The sequence below is a fragment of the Amphiura filiformis genome, chromosome 8 (genome assembly GCF_039555335.1).
Source record: "Amphiura filiformis chromosome 8, Afil_fr2py, whole genome shotgun sequence".
Classification (NCBI taxonomy): domain Eukaryota; kingdom Metazoa; phylum Echinodermata; class Ophiuroidea; order Amphilepidida; family Amphiuridae; genus Amphiura; species Amphiura filiformis.
In genome coordinates, this window is record NC_092635.1 from 69009987 (window position 1) to 69032061 (window position 22075).

A 22075-nucleotide genomic window follows, 5' to 3' on the forward strand; every position below is an offset into this window, starting at 1 on the left:
TCATTGGGTCTTTCATGGAAGTTCTGCATTTCCGGTAGCTGATTTGACATTTGCATGAAACAATCCTATGGTCCGAGTTCACACCCTCGAAGGAGCTGTATGCACGTGAATTCTTGATTGAGTTGATCCACTTCTTTCTTACCAGGACAAAGTCTAGTTGAACTAGTTGGCCATTAGGGACGCCTATGTGTCCATAATCTGTTGATGCGGTTTTGAAACCTTGTGTTTGTGGCTATGAGGTTATGTTCCTGCAGGAAGTCTTTCATGTGGTTGCCATTTCTATTGGTTTCTTTAGCAGGTGTGAAGAGAGCATCCAATGGCCCAAGCTGAGCATTAAAGTCTCCTCCAATTATAAGTAAGTTATGAGCTGGGATGGCATTAACTGTAGAAGAGAGTTCTTGGTAGAAGGAGATAACAGCTTCTTCAGGTTGTTCGTTATGTGGACTGTAGCAGCAGAGAACTGTGGATGTTGGATTGCCCAGCAGAGAAATTTCCATAATCCGTTCATTATGACTAATAATGGACATGCAGGAATTGATGGCTCTTGGTGAGATTAAGAAGCCTACTCCACCAGTGGCAGCATTCCTTTGGTTCTTCCATGCTGAAGAGGTGACTAATCTGTATCCATTCAGATCTTCCTGCAAGAGGGAGTCATTGTGACAAATCCGGTGTTCCTGCAGACATATGATGTCAATGCCATAATGTGCGGCTTCATGAGCAAGTTCTTCTTTTTGGCTAGTGAGTTGAGAGTTCTGATGTTGAAAGTGCTGATGGTAAATGGTTTTTTCCTTTGTACAAATTTGTCTTGACCATCCTTATCTGCATCAGGTTTGGTCCGTCCAGGGATGGTATCAACTGGCTTTGAGATCAAACCGTCATTGATGTTAGCATAGTCTAACGGTGACTTAGATGGTCCAGACTTCATAGCAGGGCTTTAACCCTGGTGCTTAAATGTAAACTCATATTTCTTGTCAATGGCTGAATAAGACAGAGGTCGCCACTCCTTCTGTCATAGAGGATATAAAGGAAAGGTTTCAGCATTTAGTCCAGTTGCCACCCATACTAAATCATATGGGGATACACCTGGTCGCCTGCCGAGGAGATCTGTGTGAGTGTACACCTCGGCGGCATCGGTGAAGTCTCGAATATTCCCAGACTCAGGTGTCTCTACCCTACAGAAGTACCTGAAACAGGTATTCTGTCCTACCATGCAAACGAAGCTGAAGACTAAAACTAAATACAGGATGATAGTAGTGAGGAAAAGGAGATATTTCCTGCATGTGCAGTGACACGGGCAATGAGTAAGAGGGCCTCTGTAGAAATAATTGAGGACAACCAAATTGATGACTTAGGCTACAGTTTGGAAGACACATTTGTGTCAAAGTTGAATGAGAAAGAAGATAAACTTCCTTCTCCAGGGATAAAAAGACCCTCAAAAAAATGACACAGCCTCTGAGCATGAACAAATTGGGGAAACATTGAGAGACCCATTAAGTCATGACAAGCTAATTCTGGAGCAACAAAATGACCCAGAACTCAAAGAGATCAATCAAAGGGCATTGACCCTAGAAGAAGCAGAACAAAATTCTGTCTGTTTTTACAAACAAGATGATGTGCTATTGAGAAAGTGGCGCCCGCCTGATGCACCTGCCGATGAAGAGTGGAAGGTAGTGCACCAAATTGTGGTACCAAAAGTCTACCACACTGAAGTTATTAACATAGCACATGATAGTCCCATGGCAGGGCATTTGGGTGTTAAGAAAACTCATGAAAGAATTCTGAGACATTTTGGTGGCCCACTCTCAGAAAAGATGTTTCTGAATATTGCAAAACATGTCACATATGCCAAGTAGTAGGGAAGCCAAATCAGAAAATACCTCCTGCTCCATTGAAGCCAATTCCAGCCTTTGATGAACCATTTAGTAGGGTTATTATTGATTGTGTAGGCCCCCTACCAAAGACTAAGTCAGGTAATCAGTACCTTCTGACAATTATGTGCGCGTCAACACGCTTTCCTGAAGCCATACCCTTGAGAAATATTAAAGCAGTGACTATAGTGAAAGCTTTAACTAAGTTCTTTACATTTGTGGGGCTCCCCAAGTCCATACAGTCAGACCAAGGATCAAACTTTACTTCTGGAGTATTTCAGCAGGTCATGTATCAATTAGGTATAGAACAGTATACCTCAAGTGCTTACCATCCAGAATCACAAGGTGCACTAGAAAGGTTCCACCAAACATTGAAAAACATGATCAGGACATATTGTTTGGAATTTCAGAGGGACTGGGATGAGGGAGTACACTTGTTGTTGTTTGCTGCAAGGAAGCTGTTCAGGAAACTTTAGGATTTAGTCCTTTTGAGTTAGTGTTTGGACACACAGTGCGCGGGCCCTTAAAGTTGTTGAAAGAAAAGTGGCTCAATGAGAAATCAGATATCAATTTATTGGATTATGTCTCCAATTTTAAGCATAGGCTTAACAGAGCAACTGATATCGCCAAAGAAAACTTGAAACAGGGTCAGGCCAAAATGAAACAATGGTATGATCAACATGCCAAAGAGAGAGTGTTCAAACTAGGTGACAAAGTTCTAGTACTGTTTCCAATTCCAGGACACCCATTACAAGCCAGATACCATGGCCCATGTGAGGTAGAGTCAAAAGTGGGTGAAGTAGATTATATTATCAAGACTCCTGGTAGACGCAAGAGCAGGCAGTTATGCCACATAAATATGCTCAAAGAGTATGTTGAAAGAAGTGACAGTGGCATTCCAAAACCTGTGTGTACAGTAAAACATACTGATAATGTAGACAAACATGCCGATGTATACAAAATCGCCAATGTAGACAAGAGTAAAGATGACAATTCTGATGTCACATTTGACCAGGATAAAGAGCTGGAGCACAAAGAGTATAATGTAAAATTGAACAATTCTGATGTGCTCACTAATTTGGACTCAAAGTTAGGTCATCTTTCTCAAGATCAACAAAGTCAAATTGCAAATTTGATTCACAAATTTGACAATATATTTCCTGATACGCCAAGCAGAACAAATGCTGCATTTCATGATGTAGATGTTGGTGATACAAAACCAATCAAGCAGCATCCTTACAGAGTCAATCCATTGAAAATGGAACATCTCAAAAATGAGATTAATTATATGCTAGACAATGATATCATAGAACCAAGTAGTAGTGAATGGAGTTCACCATGTATTCTTGTTCCCAAGCCTGATGGTTCATACCGATTGGTCGCAGACATGAGAGCTGCAAATGTTCATTCAAAGACAGACTCGTACCCAATTCCAAGAATTGATGATTGCATTGACAAAATTGGGAATGCAAAATTTGTTAGCAAATTTGATCTATTGAAAGGGTACTGGCAGGTTCCACTCACAGACCGTGCCAAAGAGATTTCTGCTTTTGGTACACCATTTGGTCTTTACCAATACAAAGTTATGCCATTCGGGTTGAAAAAGCGCCAGCGACATTTCAGAGAATGGTGAACCAAATTGTGGCAGGCATAGAGGGATGTGAAGCGTATGTAGATGATTTGATTGTTTACAGTCAAACTTGGGAACAACACATGGAACAACTCCATCAATTGTTTGAGAAGCTGTCAGAAGTACAATTGACAGTCAACCTGGTAAAAAGTGAGTTTTGCCATGCCACAGTCACATACTTGGGATATGTTGTAGGTCAAGGTCAGGTGAAACCTATCAAAGCCAAAGTTGAAGCAATTGAGCAATACCCCACACCTGTAAACAAGAAGGCACTCATGAGATTTCTAGGAATGGTTGGCTATTATAGAAAGTTCTGTCCAAACTTTTCAGAGATAGCAAGTCCTTTGACTGATTTGTTGAAGAAGGATGCAAAATTCATTTGGTCAGAACAGTGTGAAAATGCTTTTCACAAAGTCAAATCAATACTCATGAGTTCACCAGTACTTACTGCACCTGATTTTCAGAAGCAGTTCAAGTTGACTGTTGATGCCAGTGACATAGGCTGTGGAGGTGTTGTGATGCAAGAGGGTGAAGATCAAATTGACCACCCTATATGTTACTTTTCAAGGAAATTCAACAAGCACCAGAGAAATTACTCCACAATTGAGAAGGAGTGTCTAGCATTGCTATTAGCATTGCTACATTTTGATGTGTATTTGGGTACCACAGTATACCCTGTGCTTGTTTTCACAGATCACAATCCCTCACCTTCATCAACAGGATGAAGAACAAAACCAAAGACTGGTGAGGTGGAGTTTGACCTTGCAAGAGTACAATCTGGACATCAAACATATTAAGGGAAAAGACAATGTAATGGCTGATGCCTTGTCCAGAATTGCATAAAAACTGACAAACAAAAATTCCTTTTAAAAAGGAACTTGTGTGACAAGTAGTCACTGTGTATGTTGAGTTAAGCACTCAAAGTTAATAGTATGTTGAAGTTGATGTAAAAGAAGAAAACAATTAAGAAAGTTTTCATTACATTCAAACTTTCTTCTTTTAAGGGGAGGTGTGATGTGCCCTGAGTAATTTAATTTGATGATTTATCTTTGTTTACAAAGTTACATGAGTGATGACATTTTAGGGAATTCCCTCTCAAATTGAGCAAAACAAGTTGAATCATATCTAATTTGGAATATTTGGAAACCCCCTTCAGATTGTAAAGAGATGACATCATATATGGGATTCCCCTCAGGAAGTGATGTAATGGGATTTCCCTCAGGAAGTGATGTCATGTGAAAGGTTAATGTTATAATTAAGACTTTGGAATTCCCCAGATTGAGCATAATGTGAAGGCAGTAAATGGCCCAGAATAGAATGGGGTTTTTCCCAAGCTTGGTATATAATAAGAAAATGTAAACAATGATTCACAGTTGATAGTGTTGATCTGGGCTATGCTTACAGTCCAATTCCTTCAAAGAAAGGAAATTGCAAGCCAGAAATATTTTATGTAGTCAAAGTACTACTATTTACCAGTGTTGTCGGAGAAGATCTAGAATACGTCAAAGAACGTTATTCTTCCAAGAAAGGAAATATATTCTTCTGTCGACTTGCTGAAGGCTGGTATTTTGATTCAACGCAACTGTCAAAATAAGTGGGGACAGCTGCATCGCAGTCCTGCTTCCTGAAGATATTGTGTGAAAGGAGGAAATAGCACCAAATTTGGAGAAAGCAGCGCAAGGAGTTAAATTTGGAGAACTGCGCAAGGAGTTTAGCATAGGAGAACTGCGCAAGGAGTTTAGCATAGGAGAACGGCGCAAGGAGTTTAGCATAGGAGGACGGCGCAAGGAGTTTAGTATAGGATAATTGCGCAAGGAGTTGTAAACGTGTTTGGAGAACACCATTTTCGTGTAAGGATTTTATACGCAAGGAGTTATCAATAATAATAATAATAATAATAATGACGATTTAATATAGCGCCGGTATCCGCCTTTCGACGCTCAATGGCGCTTGACACAACAAGTTCAAAAGATCTGAGAAAATATATATCAACATGGTGACACAGTACATATGAAAAAGAGTCAAATACTAAAAGAGTCACTCTTTGAATGCCTCATTGTATAGATGGGTCTTAAGTCCAGATTTGAAAGTTGCGATATTGTCACATGTTCTTAGGGCTACAGGCAGTGTGTTCCATAGTTTAGGTGCACCAACTTCGAAGGATCTATCTCCCCAAAGGGTTCTTGTACGAAGCTCCAGCAGGCGTCCACTGTCCGTTGATCTCAACCCAGCTTTATCCGGAGTGAAAGCATCAACTAGATCACTCAAGTAGAGGGGTGCCTGACCATGCATGCATTTGAACAAGATCAAACAAACTTTGAAAGACACTCGTTGTTTAACAGGTAACCAATGTAAGTCCGCTAACACAGGTGTGATGTGGTCAGACTTTTTGGTGTAAGTTATGATGCGTGCAGCCATGTTTTGTATTCTCTGGAGCCTATTAAGTTGCTTATCTGGCAGACCATTTAGGAGAGCATTATTTCCATCAATTCTTGATGTCACAAAAGCATGAGTGAGAGTTTCTGCTGCATCTCTGGTCAAATATTTGCGTACACTTCCAATGTTGCGCAGTGATAAACAAGCAGCTTTGGACATGGACGTGATCTGATTCTCCATAGTCAATGAAGTGTCAAACATAACACCCAGATTTCTTATGTCAGTGGATGGTTCAATATAAGAAGAACCAACCCTAATGTGCGGAATGTTGACTTTCTCCAATTGCTGTCTTGAGCCAATGATTATAAATTCAGTTTTAGAGTCATTTAACTTCAAGCAGTTGCTTCCTTTCCACCCTTGAACATCGTCAATGCAGTTCTCAAGTTTGGCAAGGCCTGCATCAACAGCTTCTTGAGTAGGCTCAACAGATAGATATAATTGGCTATCATCAGCATAGAAATGATAGTCTACCTCATGCTTGCTTATAACATCACCTAAGGGCAGAGTGTAAATTGGAAATAATGCTGGTCCAACACATGAACCTTGCGGTAGGCCATAATCCAATGCAGCAGTGTCCAAGTCTGATCATTAATACAAACTAACTGGCTCCTGTTAGACAAGTAACTTTGAAACCAGTTAAGTGCGATGCTATCAATTCCAAGTCGCTCTTTCATGCGCAACAGAAGTATTCTGTGGTCCACAGTATCAAATGCTGCAGAAAGGTCAAGGAGCACAAGCAGCGTAATTTTGGTCTTGTCCATTGCACGTAGAAAATCATTTTGCACTCGTAACAAAGCAGTTTCCGTACTATGGAATGCGCGGTAGGCTGATTGATACTTTTCATTCAGATTATGAATTTGAAGAAATGATGATAGCCTAGCTAGTGCGACATCGTTCAATAGTCTTTCCAAGGAAAGTCAGATTAGATACAGGCCTGTAATTTTTGAAGACATTCTGGTCCAGGTTCTGTTTCTTGATCAGTGGGCGTACATGTGCGACTTTTAAAATGTCAGGAAAGGTTCCTTCTTTAAGAGAACAGTTTGTAATCTTGGTGATAAGTGGCACAATGGCAGCAGAAGCTTTCTTGAGGAGTGTGGTTGGAATGGGATCGAGTTCACACGAAGTAGAGGGAGATTTGAAAATAATCTGTGAAACCTCTTCCTCAGTTGCTGGCGCTTGAATGTTGTCAAGCTGTGAAAGACAGGTCGTACATCCTCACAGGACCAATCATCGGCAAGCTCAAACCCTTTACGAATGGTTCTTATTTTCTCTGTAAAATAGTCACAGAACTGATTAGCTAGACTCTTATCAGAAGTAGCATCAGGAAGCGGGGATACTTGACGGCGATGAAGTAGTTGATCGGCGATTTGGAAGAGACGTTTCTGATCCTTTGCATTTTCAATCAACAAATTGTTGTAGTAATGTTGCTTTGCTTTCCTTACAAGAGCATTAACATGTTGCTTTTGCCTTGTGTAAAGTTGGTGATCAATTTCAAGCGAGATTTCCTCCATTTGTTCTCAAGTTGACGCCGCTTTTTCTTTTCTTTGAGGATTTCAGAGTTATACCATGAAGTATTTGGACGAACTTTTACAGAGCGAGTTTTTGAAGGCGCGTGTTTATCAAGGATACCTTGTAGGGTGTCATTATATTTCTCAACTTGTTGGTTCACATCACAATCAGAAAGGGTGTTGATAATGTCAGAATCATCAATGTCCTTGCAAAAGGTGACAATGTCTATACTCTTCAAATTTCTAGCAGTGATAAGTTTTGTTGCGACTGGTGGCTTTTTTAGGAAAAGTTTGCACAAAATTGCAAAGTGGTCAGGTGTATCTCCGATGCCATCTACAACCTTCAGATCAGAGAAGATGACAGGATCTGATTGGCGGGTGATTAGTAGATCAAGTGTGTTGCCATCCCTATGAGTAGGAACATGAATGTGTTGCTCTAAATTACTTGCTTCCAGAAGGCTTGCAAATGATTTCGCTTCACAGTCAGTAGGCTTATTAACGTGGATATTAAAATCTCCGCAAAGATGACAGTGCTATTGCTGAGCAAATATCTATCAACAAGTGATGAAAATTCCTCAAGGAATATGCCAAATGCGCATCCAGTAGATTTAGGTTGAGGACGGTAGATTATAACTAGGCAAAGAGATGTAGAGCCGCTGGTAATTTCTACACAAAGTGATTCAAATGATGTGAAGTTCAATTCGCTGTTTAAGACACGTACATTCAATCCAGATTTATAAACTAAGGCTACACCTCCTCCACGTTTGGAACCAGGTCTTGGACAGTGGGTAAATTTGTAACCATCTGGAGTGATATTTCCAATAACTGATTGGTTCTCTGGTTTGATCCAGGATTCACAGAGTGCAATAATTTCAAGATTATTGTCAATAACAAAGTCTACAAATTCAGTAGTCTTATTTCTGACAGATCTAGTATTAAGAATGCTAAATTTAACAGTGTCCTTATTCTTGTTAAGTTTTTCAAAGTGAGATTGTTTCTTTCTTTTGCTGCGTCTTGTTTTCCTCTTTGGTTTTGCTAGATCATGAGAACTGCATGGGTTCTTATTCAGTTTGAGAGATTGTAGGGTATTACAAACTTCTTTCGAAAGTTGACAAATAACAGATCCAGAGCAAGTTGTATTTAAACTATGTAGAACTTGTGGTGCATACTTATATACAGGTTCCTGTGTAGATGCTGGTCCTGTGTAGTCCAGAAAGGAGCACATTTACATAACAAAAGAAACATGCTGGTAATTTATTGTCCTCATCAAGTGGTCAATTGTCCACTTCAAGTGCACCATTATCCAAATCAATCAATGAAGAATCAATGATGATAACATGAAGTTCAATATATATATTCAGCTTACAGTCATTGAAGATTCAAAATATTGAAACTATTTCCATAGAAAACTCAAAATCCAGATTGAGTAAAATGTTGTAGTTATGCTCAGAAAAATCTGTGAACATAACTCTATCTACCAGTATAAAAGTTGATGCAAAAATCTCACAGAAACAGTTGAAAATGTTGTGTCGAATGCAGAGCAGTGTGGAGCCACCCTAGGATGCTGCACAGCACTAACTCCAATGCAAGTGTACAAAGGACTTCGCTGATTGTCGCAGGACAAGTGAATAGGGATATATTACATCCGTCGTCCAGAACATTACAAGAACTTTATGATCACCAAGAAGAAGAATGCTGGCTAAGTACAAAATAGATAAAGAGTGATTATATTTGATTAATGTATATGTGCATTTGTAGTCATTATATTGTACCAAACGAAACTTGCTTTCAATTAAAGACTTAGATTTTGTTAGCTTAAACGAACAGTGTATTTGTGTTGTGCATTCGTGTGAGTTCGGGTAAAAGGTGATTTTGGCCTTGAGTCAAGTAACGACTCAGTAACAGTACTAAACACCTCAAAAGAAATAAGTCCCCCTCTGAACATGTCGTCATAACATCGAAGGTTTCGCTTTTGTACCAACAAAACTAACTTTGAAATAATTATATGACTGTTTACTAAGTGCTGTGTGAAAATGAGAGATTTCCATGACTTCAGGGCTGAATAAGCCTAAATTGAAGACAAAAAGTGCCCTTTCCAAAAGTCACAAAGTAGGCTTGTGGTTTGAAAAGGGCCATTGAACCTTCCTTCATGTCTAATTCAAATGATTTCAAGCTTAAACATACATGTACAATATGCTGGACACAGTATTAAATCATTAGGCGGAACTGAAACTGAAACTTTTACATACATGTACAAATTGAAAGTTGATACTTGGCCATACAATTATTATGGTATTTTTGCATCATTTAAGTTGGACAAGAATAAACATTGTGCATGTACTAAAGTTTAAAAACTCATAGTTTTAGCTCTGTAGATCAACAAGGAAATTGAAGGCTTGGAGCAATCCTGACTAGTGCCGTCGTCGACATGCCTTATGTCGACATAATGTCGACATCGGCACGTATCCCGACATGTCGACATTAAAAAAAAAATTATAAATTTTTTTTTTTTTTTTAATTTTCAAAAAATATTTTTGGCCAGAAAAGCAAGTTATAGGCCCAAAATTACTTGTTATTCAAGGTTGGAAACCAGAGAAATACTGCTACTAAAAAAAAATTCCAATTTTTTTTACAAAGTTGTATAAATTTGTATATATTTTGATTTTTTTTGCTTCTATTGAACAGTCAGGGACACATTGAATTAGTATGCATTGCTAGCTGTTCAATAGGAGCAAAAGTAATTAAAATATACAACTGTATCCAACTTTGTAAAAAAAATTGGCTTTTTTTTTTGTTTTGTTTTTTGAGTAGCAGTATTTCTCTGGTTTCCAACTTTGAATAACAAGTCATTTTGGGCCTATAACTTGCTTTTCTGGCCAAAAATATATTTTTTTTTTAGAATTTTTTTTTTTATGTCGAGGGTACACACTGTTGACGTCGGTATACGAATTATATCGACATGTCGACATTAAAGAACGGTGCCGACGACAGCACTAATACTGACTCATCTCAGATTTTTTGTTGTTGTATAAAACATACTTAAATTTGTAAAGGAATTCTCCTTCAGTAACACAAAGCCACATACTTTTCATCCTTTTTTCAAAATGCAGCAAAAAATTGTCCGTAAGGGGTAGGGTTGATCATCAGATTTTTGTTGTTTTTGTCTTGCCTGATAAGGCAGGTATCTAAATGTATACACTTTTCTGTATGTATGTGTGGCTGTATATTGTTACAAATTTGATTTTGGTTAAGTTTTGATTAAATGCTCTCAGGTGAGCAGTTCAAATGCTAATTACAGCCAAACTTGGGTCATAGCTGCACTTACATTATGTACTTATCACTACTTGTTTTTGTTTTTCAGATTTGTACCAAATCTGCGAGTCAATGCAGTTCTAATGTACAGGTGACACAAGACTTTTTCCTCCTGGCGGTTGAACACCAAAGGGTCATCAGTCTCTTGTCATGGCCGGAGCTGGGGCCCATCGGAATCCCCAGCAGCAGCAGCAGCTACCGCCGCCACCACCGCCACCGGCAGTAGGTATTAATAACGGAGGGGAACTCCTGTGGCAGGCAGCTGGGCCTCTAATCTCCAGACCAAGAGGAGAGATTGTCCCGTACAACTGGCAATCAACCAAAACCTCCGTCAAGGAACGCTTTGCTTTCATGTTCAATAACGAGATCCTGAGCGATGTCCACTTTCTCGTAGGCAAGGGTATGAACACACAGCGTATCCCTGCCCACAAATTTGTGCTGAGCGTAGGGAGCGCCGTCTTTGATGCTATGTTCAATGGTGGTATGGCCACAACCTCAAATGAAGTGGAACTACCTGATGTTGAACCTACAGCATTTCTTGCCCTGCTGAGATTTTTGTACTCTGACGAAGTCCAAATCGGTCCTGATATAGTCATGACAACATTGTACACAGCAAAGAAGTATGCAGTTCCTGCTTTGGAGTCTGCTTGTGTGGAGTTCTTGAAGAAGAACTTGTGTGCTGACAATGCGTTTATGCTCCTAACTCAAGCACGACTATTTGATGAGCCACAACTGGCTAATCTCTGCCTTGAAACAATAGATAAAAATACCACAGAAGCTTTACAGGCAGAAGGCTTCACAGATATAGATTTGGAAACACTTATAGTTGTTCTGGAACGAGACACACTAGGAATTCGTGAAAGCAAGCTTTTCAATGCTGTGACCAGATGGGCAGAGCAGGAAGCACGACGTCAGCAGCTTCCGCCGACATCGGAAAACAAGCGCAAAGCACTAGGTCGCTCGCTCAAACTGATCAGGTTTCCGCTGATGACTGTGGAAGAGTTTGCCAGCGGTGCCGCGCAATCGGGTATTTTGACCGACAGAGAAGTTGTGAGTTTGTTTTTGCACTTTACGGTTAATCCTAAGCCATCTACAGAGTTTCCGTCTAATCCAAGGTGTTGTTTAACAGGGAAAGAGCAGACCGTAAATAGATTTTTACAGGCGGAGAGCAGATGGGGTTACAGTGGAACTAGTGATAGAATAAGGTAAGATGCACAAAAATACTGTATAAGTGGTAATTTTTGCAAGGGTTTATTTTCGCGGATTTTGTGATTGGAGTGCCATCCGTGAAATTAACACCTCGCGGATACATGTATTGCAAGTATAGGGCAAGACTAGGCAATCGCAAAAATAACAATCGCAAAAATGTCTTACTCCAATTCGTGAAAATAATTGTACTTGAAAATTATCATTTATACAGTAGATCAAAAAGAACCCTGTATAATGATGCTGTTACTGTCAGCCTTGGATGAAAATGTGGGGGTATTTGGGTCCTTGTGACAGACATAGAGGGTAATTCGGAACTCCTGTACTGCCTTATTAATTAGTGCTATCAGCTTAGCTATGGGTGAAATTTGACTGTATTTGGGTCCTTGCCACAGAGTTATAGAGAAGGAGAATCCCTATAGACCATTTCTATAATTGGCACTTTCCTGCCTTTGATGGGGTGAACATCAATGTAAAATAACAAAATCGAGAACAAGAAGAGTATCACATAATTATAAAATAAGGGACAGAAAAAATAGACAAATTTTGTGACTCCAAACATTGTACACAGGACTGGTGCTTATTGCTGCTGTCACTGACAATATATCTTAATACTAATTATGGCGTGTCCGTCCTCTGTCCGCTGGCTTATCGGCGTCTGGCTGCGTGGCTTCGCTATCGCGTGCTGGTGCGTGATCGCGGCGCGCTGTGCGCTATCGCGTAGTGCTGCGGAGTACCGACGGGCGAAAAGCGAGCATCGGAAAGCATTACAGTGACTAACAGGTGCATCTCATCGGACCAATAGGCCTATTTTAAAGACATGATTAACATACCCGCTTATGCTCACATTTCTCCCGATTGAATTGACGGCCTACATCCAGACACTACTAAAATTTCGGGTATTTTTGGGTCCTCCGATGTGGTTGCAGGACAGGGTTTGGAAGAGGCTAACGATGGGTTTTCAGATTATAGGTTCAAGTAAGCGCCACAGCTACAAAACAGAGTTGATAGTTGTGTCTTAATCATTGAGAGACATATATCGATAGGTCAGGACACGATTATAGGTAACAGGCGTTGGGTAATTAGAGATAGGCCTATCACGAGAACCGCCCAACCCGTGAACCGCGAATTCTAGTATATTATGTTTGTATAATGTGTTCATAAACTTCATTTGTCACCAGATTCCTTGTGAACAGAAGAATCTTTGTAGTAGGATTTGGTTTATATGGGTCTATACATGGACCTGCAGATTATGCCGTCAATATACAGGTTAGTCACTCATTATACTACGAGATGTCCATACAACATGCGTATGGTGCTGGAATTAAATAGCAATTTTCTTTCTTTTACTTCATTTCTTAAGGGGGTACTACACCCCTGGCCAATTTTGTGCATATTTTTGCATTTTTCTCAAAAATTATAAGGTATGGGTGAGAAGTAAGATATGTATATTATATGGGGAAGAACTTCAACTACTGCACTGAAATTTCAGCAACTTAATGCAAGTAGTTATTGATTTATTGATCAAATACTGGTTTTCGCTCATTTTTGACGGTAACTCCACAACTGTTGTCTGTGCTGAAATAAAATTTCCAGTGCAGTACATGTAGTTGCAGTCCTTGCCCCTATAATATACATATCTTTCTTGTCACCAATGGGCTATAATTTTTGAGAAAAATGCAAAAATAGGCACAAAATTGGGCAGGGGTGTAGTACCCCCTTAAGCTCAAACTTAAAAGAGGACCTATTTGACGGTGAAAAGTAACATTCTGTGGAATTTTATTATTTTTATGGAAATGTTACAATGCCGCTTTACCTTTCCCAAAAACTTTGATTGAAAAATATAGTGGGAGATGGAGTGCAGAATGGGATTATGCTATGGTTTGCTCGAATTTAATTTAATTGTCATATAAAATGTTACATACATAATGTAAGAATTGTATAAATTATACTAATATATGAAGCTGATACGGAATATGATGTATTTGGTTCTTGCAGATAATTCATGCTGATTCAGAAGTAGTAATGGGTCAAAATGATACTGGATTCAGCTGCGATGGATCAGACTCAACGTGGAGAGTTATGTTCAAAGAACCTGTAGAAATACAACCTAATGTCAACTATGTGGCAAGTGCTACACTAAAGGCAAGTTATCTTTGTGTGTGGGGGTGTGTGCGGGGTGGGGGTGTTGGGCTGTGGGGTGTTCAGCTGCGATGGATCAGACTCAACGTGGAGAGTTATGTTCAAAGAACCTGTGGAAATGCACCCTAATGTCAACTATGTGGCAAGTGCTACACTCAAGGTAAGTTATCTTTGTGTGTGGGGGGGTGGGGGTGTTGGGCGGTGGGGTGTTCAGTTGTGATGGATCAGACTCAACGTGAAGAGTTATGTTCAAAGAACCTGTGGAAATGCACCCTAATGTCAACTATGTGGCAAGTGCTACACTCAAGGTAAGTTAACTTTTGTGTGTGGGGAGTGTGTGTGTGGGGGGGTGGGCTGTGGGGTGTTCAGCTGTGATGGATCAGACTCAACGTGGAGAGTATGTTTAAAGAACCTGTAGAAATACAACCTAATGTCAACTATGTGGCAAGTGCTACACTCAAGGCAAGTTATCTTTGTGTGTGGGGGTGTGTGCGGGGTGGGGGTGTTGGGCTGTGGGGTGTTCAGCTGCCATGGATCAGACTCAACGTGGAGAGTTATGTTTAAAGAACCTGTGGAAATGCACCCTAATGTCAACTATGTGGCAAGTGCTACACTCAAGGCAAGTTATCTTTGTGTGTGGGGGTGGGGGGGGTGGGTGTGTTGGGCTGTGGGGTGTTCAGCTGTGATGGATCAGACTCAACGTGGAGAGTTATGTTCAAAGAACCTGTGGAAATGCACCCTAATGTCAACTATGTGGCAAGTGCTACATTCAAGGTAAGTTATCTTTGTGTGTGTGTGTGGGGGGGGGGGGGTTGTGCGGTGGGGTGTTCAGCTGTGATGGATCAGACTCAACGTGGAGAGTCATGTTTAAAGAACCTGTAGAAATACAACCTAATGTCAACTATGTGGCAAGTGCTACACTCAAGGCAAGTTATCTTTTGGGGGGGGGGGGTGTGTGGGGTGGGGGTGTTGGGCTGTGGGGTGTTCAGTTGTGATGGATCAGACTCAATGTGGAGAGTTATGTTCAAAGAACCTGTGGAAATGCACCCTAATGTCAACTATGTGGCAAGTGCCACACTCAAGGTAAGTTAACTTTTGTGTGTGTGTGTGGGGGGTGTTGGGCTGTGGGGTGTTCAGTTGTGATGGATCAGACTCAATGTGGAGAGTTATATTCAAAGAACCTGTGGAAATGCACCCTAATGTCAACTATGTGGCAAGTGCCACACTCAAGGTAAGTTAACTTTTGTGTGGGGGGTGGGCTGTGGGGTGTTCAGCTGCGATGGATCAGACTCAACGCGGAGAGTTATGTTTAAAGAACGTGTAGAAATACAACCTAATGTCAACTATGTGGCAAGTGCTACACTCAAGGCAAGTTATCTTTGTGTATGTGTGTGGGGGGGGGGGTGTTGGGCTGTGGGGTGTTCAGCTGTGATGGATCAGACTCAACGTGGAGAGTCATGTTTAAAGAACCTGTGGAAATGCACCCTACTGTCAACTATGTGGCAAGTGTCACACTCATGGCAAGTCATCTGCATGTGTGTGTGCAATGGGGGTATGGGGGTGGGTGGGTATGGGATACATATAGGGGGTGGGCTGGGTGGAGTGGGTTTATGTGGGGTCAGGAGAAAGTCTGCTTTCATAGTTGCAAATCATGATTTTAAGAGATCTTCATCTTATTATGTCCATTTCTCATGTCACATGAAAATTTCTATGACATCAAAAATGAATCTTAAAATTATATTACATTTAAAGCTCTGTGTTGTGTCTTTTAAGGGTGCAACATACTATAACATACACACCCCGCACATGTACGAAAACTCCCCACACACATACAACTGAACAGTATTCAGCAGCCTTTAAAAGCATGCGGTCATCCTTTATTGAAAGAAAATAAAGAGTGAAGATAATAAGACTAAAAACATATCAATTGCGCTATGCAATCCTAACTGTGTGAAACAGTAACATAATGATACGATAATACGAGGGGGTATCCAAAAGTTTTTGACATCACTCAGAAGTGAAAGAGCTATACCGATGAAATTTTGTCAGTGTAATCACTGGTCCTTTTGTACATTGTGGTCCAAAAATGGTCTCATAAGTATGTTTACTTTCTTCACAGGTGGCGCTAGATGGGCAGTAGGCGCATAACCTTTTCATGATAAGATCCTCCACTTTCTTGAGTTTTTTCACTGTGTGGCCGCATCATCCATAAGTGATGGACGCCCACTTCTTGGCTCATCTGTGAGGGACATGTGGCCAGTTTGGAAATTCCTTTTTCAAAAAGCAATAGTGCCATATGATGGGCAATCATCACCGTAGATTGCTTTCATTTCATCATAGATTTTCTGAGCATTGTAGGCCTAACCCTTCAAATACAGGAACTTAACAACGCTGCATGCCTCAATTTTCACCATCTTGCAGGTTATGCGCCTACTGCCCATCTAGCGCCACCTGTAAAAAAAAGTAAACATACTTATGAGACCATTTTTGGACCATAATGTACATAAGGACCAGTGATTACACTGACAAAATTTCATCGGTATAGCTCTTTCACTTCTGAGTGATGTCAAAAACTTTTGGATACCCCCTCGTAGTGCTTCTGTAGGCATCTGCCAAGCAAATTTAACTACTCAAATTGCAACATCAACATAATCTACAACTTCAATCTATGGAACAACATCTTTAAGACTACACATTGTAATGAAAGAACAAACAAACAAATAAACAAAACACTTGTGATCTTATCATATTGCCTGTGGGTCTAGACTATGAAATGTAGATCTGTGTACCATCAGATTAGCATTCAATATTATGACAGTACTCATCAAATTACCAGCTGTGCCTGAGACTATTATCAACACCATCACCATCTGAGCTTTATAAATAATCAAGATCTGTTATTCAGTTAATTTTCATGGCTATGACGTCAAGAAAATTAAATATGCGTATAGCAGGACTCACAATTTTAGTTTACGAATAAATGCTGAATAAACAGGACCGTAGCCAAATACTGTTATTTGACCTAATTAGTGTCCATAGTGCCTTGTGTTCTATTAGGGTGAAGGGCACCTATTGAAAATGTGATGAGACTTTTTTTTTGGTCGTTCAATTTTTTTTCTCACTAGAATTGTGTAACACAAGATAATTAGTACATGTAGAGCAAATTAGAGTGAAATTCATGTCAAAGTCATTTCAACAACCAAGACTGCAAAATTCAATGTTACAAGTGTATAGAAAAGATTAGGATGATAATTTGTGACGTGTCATGTCAAAAGGAGACACTTTTGGGCAGGTTATGAAAATTGAGTTTTTTACATATATTAAATATAGAGATATTTTGCTCTACAACACCGTTTTCCCCAATGAAATCGAACATTCCTAATCGAAGAAATTGAGTTCAAAAGTTATGGTATTATAAAATTGGAAATTGAGATATCGGCCTTTAAAAATATTATTGACAATGTTGAGAGTAGGAATTAACTTGAAAAGTGTCTCAAAAACTACAAGATGCCAGTTATATTCCGGTCTGAAACTATCAGACAATATTCTTAGCATTAATAACATCACAAATTCGCAACAAACCCAAATTGTGAAAAAATCACCCACCGGCAGATTTTTGGCTATTTCTCCATTTATGATCCTGCCCAAAAGTGTCTCCTTTTGACATGACACGTCACATTTGGTTGACTACTGTACATAAATAAATAAATAAATAACATGTGATCAAAGGTGAAGATGAATTTCACACATATTAATATATTCCCATAAATAGCAAATGTTATCATATTCAGACAGACAGACAGATTATGAATATGTGTATTTACTTCACATGCTTGATATCTCTTTCAGGCCTCAAATTCATTTTATATTATTTTTTTTTTGGGGGGGGGGGCTACTTGTGAAGAAAATAATAATTTCCCTTTAACTTTTAACTTTTGGGGAGGGGGCTATCGGAATGATTCCCCATTTATTTTGAGCCACAAGCCTCAAAATAGTTTCTCCTTTCAGTGACTACTTTTGATTAAAAAATACCCCATAATTTAAGTTTTGAGGCGATTTTGTAAAAATCGCCCTTAGTCCAGTCAATTTTGAGCCCTACCCTGGCCTGGTCTGTTTGTTGATTTTTAAAATGGTATATGACATACTGTGTACATTATGTACCTTATTTGACTTATCCTCAAACCATGTCTACATACATGTATCAGATTGGTCCGAGTATAGTCCCACCCGCTTTTTTATGTGAAAATTTTTTCACAATTGGGGGTGGGATTATACTCAATTTCAAAAAAAAAAAAAAAAAAGTTCATTTTTTCCCGGTTTTGGAGTGTCGAAAAATGGGGGGTGGGATTATACTCGAACGTGGGACTATACTCGGATGAATACGGTAATATACATGTACATGTATGTAGGCTATATTATACATTGTAGACAAATTAACATTTAGTTTTTCATGTTTAAAAGCAAACTAAGAAGGCAAAGAAACCAGAATGTCTGCAAAGATTTTAAAATCCAATGCAAAACAAATGGTCACACATGGCTGCTCTGAGCTTTAGGGTGCTATTTTCTTAAATTTTGGCGAATCAATTCCAACAGATATTTTCTAAGGTAACAAATTGAATTTTGATTGTTTAGTTAAAGCTAATATAATCTACACATTTACATTTGACATTGTCAATTGTGCAATGTATTTGTAGATTGTTCATGCACACATAAATATTGGTGAAACAAGTTTGTTGATCATACAAATATGTTTTAGAATGTGAAATCTTCAGAATTAATATTTTATTACAAATATGTCACATTTCAATTTTGATCAAATATCTGTACTTAAAATTTTTAATATAAATTTGTAGTACCGTATTCATTCCAATAAGCGCCCAGGGCGCTTAACAAAGTCATTTTGGGTGGGCGCTTATGTTTTACCTGGTTTACCTAATTTTTTGTGAGGGAGGTGATTATTAGAGATGAATTTACATACGTTATAAAAGGGTCCTGAGACATTCTAGTAGCTTTTCTGATGTAGAAAATGTATTGCAAGTTTACACCGGATGTGTAGTCCTCCAGCTATTTCACTATATCAACATCTATCTGTCACTTCAACATTAATGGTTTTCTTTAGCAAATTGAATATACGCTGGGTGGGCGCTTATTGGGGCATGGGCGCTTATTGGAATGAATACGGTACAAGAATATATTGTAAAACCACTATAATTTCGTTAGGGATTTCATTGTAATGCTAATTTCGCTAGAAGCCTTAATTTGCTAAATTAAAATAATTGAATTGTATACATGAACTGCTGGATTAGCGAAATTAAATACCCACAAAAATGGTGGTCATTGGCAATTAGCGAAATTAAGTACGGTACTTATTATACAGTAATATTCCAAGGACCATTCAAACTGTATGCACGTACAAGGTTTTTCTATTTTTTGACTCACAGCATATCATATTTACACATAATATATTGGATTTCATAGCTGTACACTGATTTACTGGAATACACAGTAACTGGAATGTAGAATTATGTGCATGCTTAATGTGATGGTCCCAAGTGGCATGTGTGATGTCACAGGGTTGTCATGGCAACCTATATATATATAAAACCAAGCAGACAATGAGGTGTTTGATTTCATACCTCCAGATTCACATTAATCTACGATTGGTCTAGATAAAATAAATTTACATTATGTTTGTTTGCAAATTTACGGTCAATATAATCGTTCGACATGCAATGTGTGAGGTCAAAACAATGTTTAAAAAACATTTGTATTTTCCTTTACTTTTTGGTAGGGTGATAAGAGTATGGTGACCTCATGTGCTGTATTTATTTGAATATTTTTGAATATTAATTGGCTCATTTGCATATTTTGCCAGAAATTCCATAATTAATCCACTCTGCAGCCTACATGATTAACTTCTAACTGGATGGGATGATATTGGATATCTTGTGCTACATCTGTTTCCTGTTATTTGCACATTTATAAATATTAATGACTTCATTTGCATATTCTTTGTATTTTTAAATCTTCGTTATTACAAACTTTTTGTGTGGGGGCACCTTCAGTAATTTGCTCATCCGGAGGATTGTTAATTCAAATTTGGCACCTTTATTTAGTGTCATAGATGTGCTAACATAGCTTGCTACTACATGTAGTTAACCCAAAAGCTTAAAGACAAAATGAGACATCTATATAAATAAAAGGAAGTCGCTAAATCTTGTTCGCGAATAGACTCAGAGATGATTTCACTTTCAGCTCCGATTTATTCGTACATTGATCGGATACATATTGCCATTAAACCATCTGACGCTCATTTTTGCAAAACTATTCAATCACTATGGAAATAACAAAAAAATTGGTCGGTTGCTAGGCCCTTGAGGTCAATAACCTTACGGCTCAGGCCATGACCAAAAACGTGTCAAATGCACACGCGCGATTAGTGGCGAGTCACGCACCATGACACGTACTGCGTCTGGGTTTATAGGTCGCGCGCCGCAGATAGGTTGCGCGCCGCAGAGGATTGTCTGATGGTCTGAGGAGGGGGGTGGTGTCCACCAGACTTGTAGTACCGTGCCGCACTCGCACCGCACCGCACTCGAGTCCCAATTTCCGTACCCGCACCGCATTTCGCACCGTGGCTTCGGACCCGCACCCGCACCGCACTCATGCCGTAGTTTGACTTCGCACTGCCCGCACCGTACCCGTACTCATGGACTGGGACCCTGCACCTGCACGTGCACTCCATGGTTTGGGACCCGCACCTGCATTCGCACTCCATGGCCTGGGACCCGGACCCGTACGCGTACTCATGGTCAGGGACCCGTACCCGTACCCATGGGTACGGGTACCATACATGGTTACACAAAAATGCAGGAAAGTGAGAATAGAATACTCTCACTTCCCAAATGCATGTTAACTCCACTCATGAATCCCATTGTGAGTCCTCTGATCATAAATTCATAATTAAAACAAATAGGTTAGGCCCACTAGGCCTACATCATGGATGGGGTTGGATGGGGAGTAAATGGAAAGCTATAGCAAATGCCCTTAAATTTATTTTAGCCTGGTCCAGGGCCATGAAAAGGATAAATCCAGCCCTGGCTACACAAAATGAACATGAATGCTGCACATGTAGATCTAAATTTACAATGTAGCAGCCTGTGCACACTGCCACCCATACCCATGACATGTATTCTACATGTACATGTCTCATTCACACAATGACTGATCAATACAGAAAAAGACCCAGCAAAGATGTTTTCTTTTGTGGTGAATTTCAAGTTATCATGTTAAAATATCATTATTTTAGCTTCTACTAATCATTTTGATATTTTCCATTCAAATACTCTCCACTACTTGTATGCTGCACACATGTATAACTTATGATAATGTGACTGGTGTGACTTTTCTGCCAGCCACATATGAGCATACAGTGTACATACTTCTTGTGCCAGTCTTGGGCTAGTGCATCTGAGACAAATGAATAGAGAGGGCCTTACCATACAGGAATTTGGGATTTGATAAGAGATTTAAAGGAGTTTTAAAATATAAAATAAAACATGGATATAATTAATGGTAATAATTACAATGATTAAGCTAATGGAAAATCTGTTGGATGTATATTGTCTTGTGTATATGGCTTAAAATATGCTAAGGTGTCATATTATAGCCATATATTTTGACATCTTTTTTTAAAATAATAATTATAGAAATGGAATATTTGCTAGTTTAGTGGCAAGTTTAGGTAGTAAAGACATAGCATACACAATTTAAGTAAAATCCTTTCACTCTAAATAATAAAAAAAATAAAAAATAGCTGTAAAAATGCCTATTTTTACACTTTTATTTGTAACATGCCAAGAGACGCCTTTTTTCAACAGCTTTTTAATTTTTTTTATGGATCCTTATAGAAATTCATGTGACCTGTTTCCCAAAATGGTGCAGTAAACCAATCAAAAAAACAAAAAGAGGCA

The 22075-nt window shown here is 39.2% G+C and overlaps 3 protein-coding genes across 3 annotated transcripts in view; 1 reads left to right on the top strand and 2 right to left on the bottom strand.

The window, feature by feature from the left end:
* Positions 1-22075, top strand: part of LOC140159393 (BTB/POZ domain-containing protein 2-like) — a 41955-nt gene that overhangs the window by 11197 nt on the left and 8683 nt on the right. Inside the window, exons 2-4 of the mRNA XM_072182854.1 lie at positions 10804-11959; positions 13142-13229; positions 13959-14105. Of these exons, the coding sequence (XP_072038955.1) occupies positions 10905-11959; positions 13142-13229; positions 13959-14105 (1290 nt within the window). The 5' untranslated portion in view covers positions 10804-10904. The remainder of the gene's footprint in view (positions 1-10803; positions 11960-13141; positions 13230-13958; positions 14106-22075) is intronic.
* On the bottom strand, positions 174-497 carry LOC140159686 (craniofacial development protein 2-like). The gene has a single exon (XM_072183181.1). It carries the CDS (start codon positions 495-497, stop codon positions 174-176), a length of 324 nt encoding a protein of 107 aa, XP_072039282.1.
* LOC140159687 (uncharacterized) lies at positions 5536-7445 on the bottom strand. The gene is made up of 2 exons (XM_072183182.1): positions 7154-7445; positions 5536-6428 (listed from the first exon to the last, which is right to left on the bottom strand). Exons 1-2 carry the CDS (start codon positions 7443-7445, stop codon positions 5536-5538), a joined length of 1185 nt encoding a protein of 394 aa, XP_072039283.1.